General features: G+C 37.5%; 1 protein-coding gene across 1 annotated transcript; it reads left to right on the top strand.

Moving 5' to 3' along the window:
• The first annotated feature begins 649 nt into the window (after positions 1–649).
• Positions 650–2,974, top strand: LOC306907238 (ganglioside GM2 activator-like). Its single transcript, XM_079479214.1, has 4 exons — positions 650–941; positions 1,034–1,183; positions 1,723–1,905; positions 2,212–2,974. The coding sequence occupies exons 1-4, from the start codon at positions 822–824 to the stop codon at positions 2,413–2,415; spliced, it is 657 nt and encodes a 218-aa protein (XP_079335340.1). The 5' UTR covers positions 650–821; the 3' UTR covers positions 2,416–2,974.

Genomic DNA, 2,974 nt, shown 5'->3' with positions numbered 1-2,974 from the left:
TTTTCTTTGATACAGATTGCCTGCATGTCGCTTGGCTGTACTCTATAAAATGCATGGCAGTGTGGCCTAACTGGAAAAGGATGATGCTATTATTGCCAGGGTCATGGGTTTGGGAACGCATGCGCTTATAAAATGCAAAGCTTAAATGCACTTGAATAAAACCATCTGCCAAATTCATAAAAATCAGAATTTTGCTTCTGAGCTATATGATCTCATTGAGCGTTACATTTAGCTGACAGGCCATTATGAATTACGTATTAATCACGTAATCGCTTTAAAGCACTGCCATCTTGTGGCCACAGGGTAATAAGACAACAGCTAAAGCTGTAGTGTGCCGAAATGAATTCCAGTTTAAATGTATAGATTGTACGATTATCAGTGGATTATTTCAGGCTTTCAATGCTTGAAGTGTTTCCCATATTAGAGAAGTCTGGTGAAAAAGACGGTGGGCTTAAAATGGAAATATAAAAGTGTTCAGTCGACCCCCTTCAAGCGCTGCAGGTGCTGTAATATGGACTACGGTCTTGTATATAAAAGGAGACTTCAGATAAAACACAGACCTCTTTCAAAAAGTGTTTCTGGTGAACAAGAGCTTGTTCACATGTCCTCCTTCCACTGGAGGTCGCTGTTACACTGTATAAAGCAGTCCAGGTTTTTGACAACACATTATTCAAATACCACCACATGATCTTCACACAGGACAGTTCCTAGGTGTAATTGTCTTCGGATAAGTTCCTCTTTCCGCCTGGTGCCTCACAGCTTGCTGTGCCCAGTTTCAGACAGATCGCTTGTGATTTTGCTCATTATTTGTTTTTATAAACATGTCGTGCATTATGAAGTGCCGCGGTCATGTGTTTGTGGCTCTGATCGCATTGAGCTGTTTACTCCCGGAAGGCTCTCGCACCTTTCAGAGGAGGAACAGCTTCAATGCAATAACCGAGGTGAGGGGTGCATTTTTACATTTTCGATGGAATGACATTCATGATAGACACTATTAACAGATATTTGTGTTTCAATGTTTGTCATTGAGCAGGTGCTGGGGTTTTCTTGGGGAAACTGTAAGTCGGGTGATGCTGCATTTATGAAGACTCTGAATGTGTCTCCGGACCCGATTCCTATTCCAGGATATTTAACAACAATCGCATCGGGCACAACATCTGTAGAGCTGGCCTCTCCTCTTTCCGTGAGTCAAGAAAGCGTGCCATTATTCCCATATTAATCATACACATCAATCACCACTTCATCTGTGCTGTTGGGACAAGCTTTAAATCAAACATTTCCTTGTTGTGTCCTAAAAAAGACGTGCTGGGTTGTTTTTGGCTTATAAACAACAACCAATCTTTTGAAATTAGAATATGCTAATAATTTTTTTTTACTTTATAATTCAATTTAATCATAATTTAATTTGTCAATTATAATGTTGTTTCTTTGCTAGTGCTTTAATGTAATTCAGAGGACATGCAATTGTAATACAAATTTAGAAATGACTACATTTTTTGTTTGCCTTATTGAGCATATATATATATATATGACCTCCTTTATGCTTAAAATTAAAAAATGTAATCTAATAAATAGAATGTTTGTTATAAAAGTGGGAACCATGTGACCTTTGCAAAGGATTGTAAACCACCAGCATAAGATTTAAACTTGTCACAACGTGTAGCGAGCAAACCTGAATACTGTACTTTGGCAGAGAATTAAGTTTCACTTCCTCTGTTTCAGGTGAACGTGACACTGGAAAGAGAAGTAGCAGGCATCTGGGTAAAAATACCATGTATAGAGGATCTAGGAAGTTGTCATTATCCTGATGTCTGTGATCTGCTCAATCAGCTCATCCCTCCAGGTCAAGATTGTCCTGAGCCACTGCGTACTTATGGTCTGCCGTGCCACTGTCCATTTAAAGCTGTAAGTTTTTAGAAATCGTTTTTGATTCACTTCATTCTAACGGTTAAAATGATGTCACTATTGTACATATTTTTATGGTATGGTTGGTAGGGGAGTCGCAGTGTTTTGTGTGCTGCACCTGAGAGTGTTCCCTTTTTGGGACCATAAAGTATATTACAGTATGAAGTGTCTTTATGGCACTATTTTATGGTGAAATATGGCACTTGCGATGGTTTAATTATGTTTTCATATTTCAACACAGAAATATGTTATTAGGTATGTTGTGTTCAAAGTATAAAGCCATAACATTTATTTTCCTTTTGCTAGGGTGACTACACATTGCCATCATCAGAGTTCTACATACCAAATGTTGAACTTCCCGGCTGGCTGACCAACGGCCAATACAAAGTACAGGGTGTTTTAGGAAGTTCTGATAAAGAGCTGGGTTGCCTTAAAATTAGCTTCTCATTACACTCAAACAACAATTTTTCTCCTTTGTTTGAGAAGGTACGACAAGATTTAGAGCGCTGAAAATCATTGCCAATATCTTGGCTTGGTTGCATAGTGCTTATGAAGATGACTGTGTTGCTGTTATATCCTATTCGTATGGTTCCTGTTTTGTTCTCAAATAGGGTGTTAAAGGGCCTGAATAGCTGGCTGAGCTCCTTTTATATGGAATTCACTATAACACAGAAATGTCATCTCGTGAACTTTTTATAATAATTTTAAATCGGTTCACTTTAGCAGACAAAGAAGCAGACCATGGGAATTTGTGATTGCTCCAAAATGTCTTTTAAGTACTTTGTATATTTTTGTTTTAAATCGTATTCAGGTTTTATCTACGGTTTTGTTCTTTTGTTGATTCATGCACAGATCTCTTTTGGTCAGTTATGTTTTCATGATCTGTTTTGTTCTTAATAAACACTGGTTTCAGACATTTACAGCTGTTCTGTTTTCTTTTTATTCTTTTTGGTTACTTCACATTGTCATTTATATCACGACAGACCCCTAGGTTATGTCTACGATTTTGTTTTACTATGTTGATACATACTGTATAACCATATTATCAATTAAAAGACCATTCAAATTT

The sequence above is a fragment of the Barbatula barbatula genome, assembly GCF_947034865.1.
Source record: "Barbatula barbatula genome assembly, chromosome: 18".
Lineage (NCBI taxonomy): Eukaryota > Metazoa > Chordata > Actinopteri > Cypriniformes > Nemacheilidae > Barbatula > Barbatula barbatula.
The sequence above is the reverse complement of the archived record's forward strand: the minus strand, read 5'-3'. Positions and strand labels throughout refer to the sequence as shown.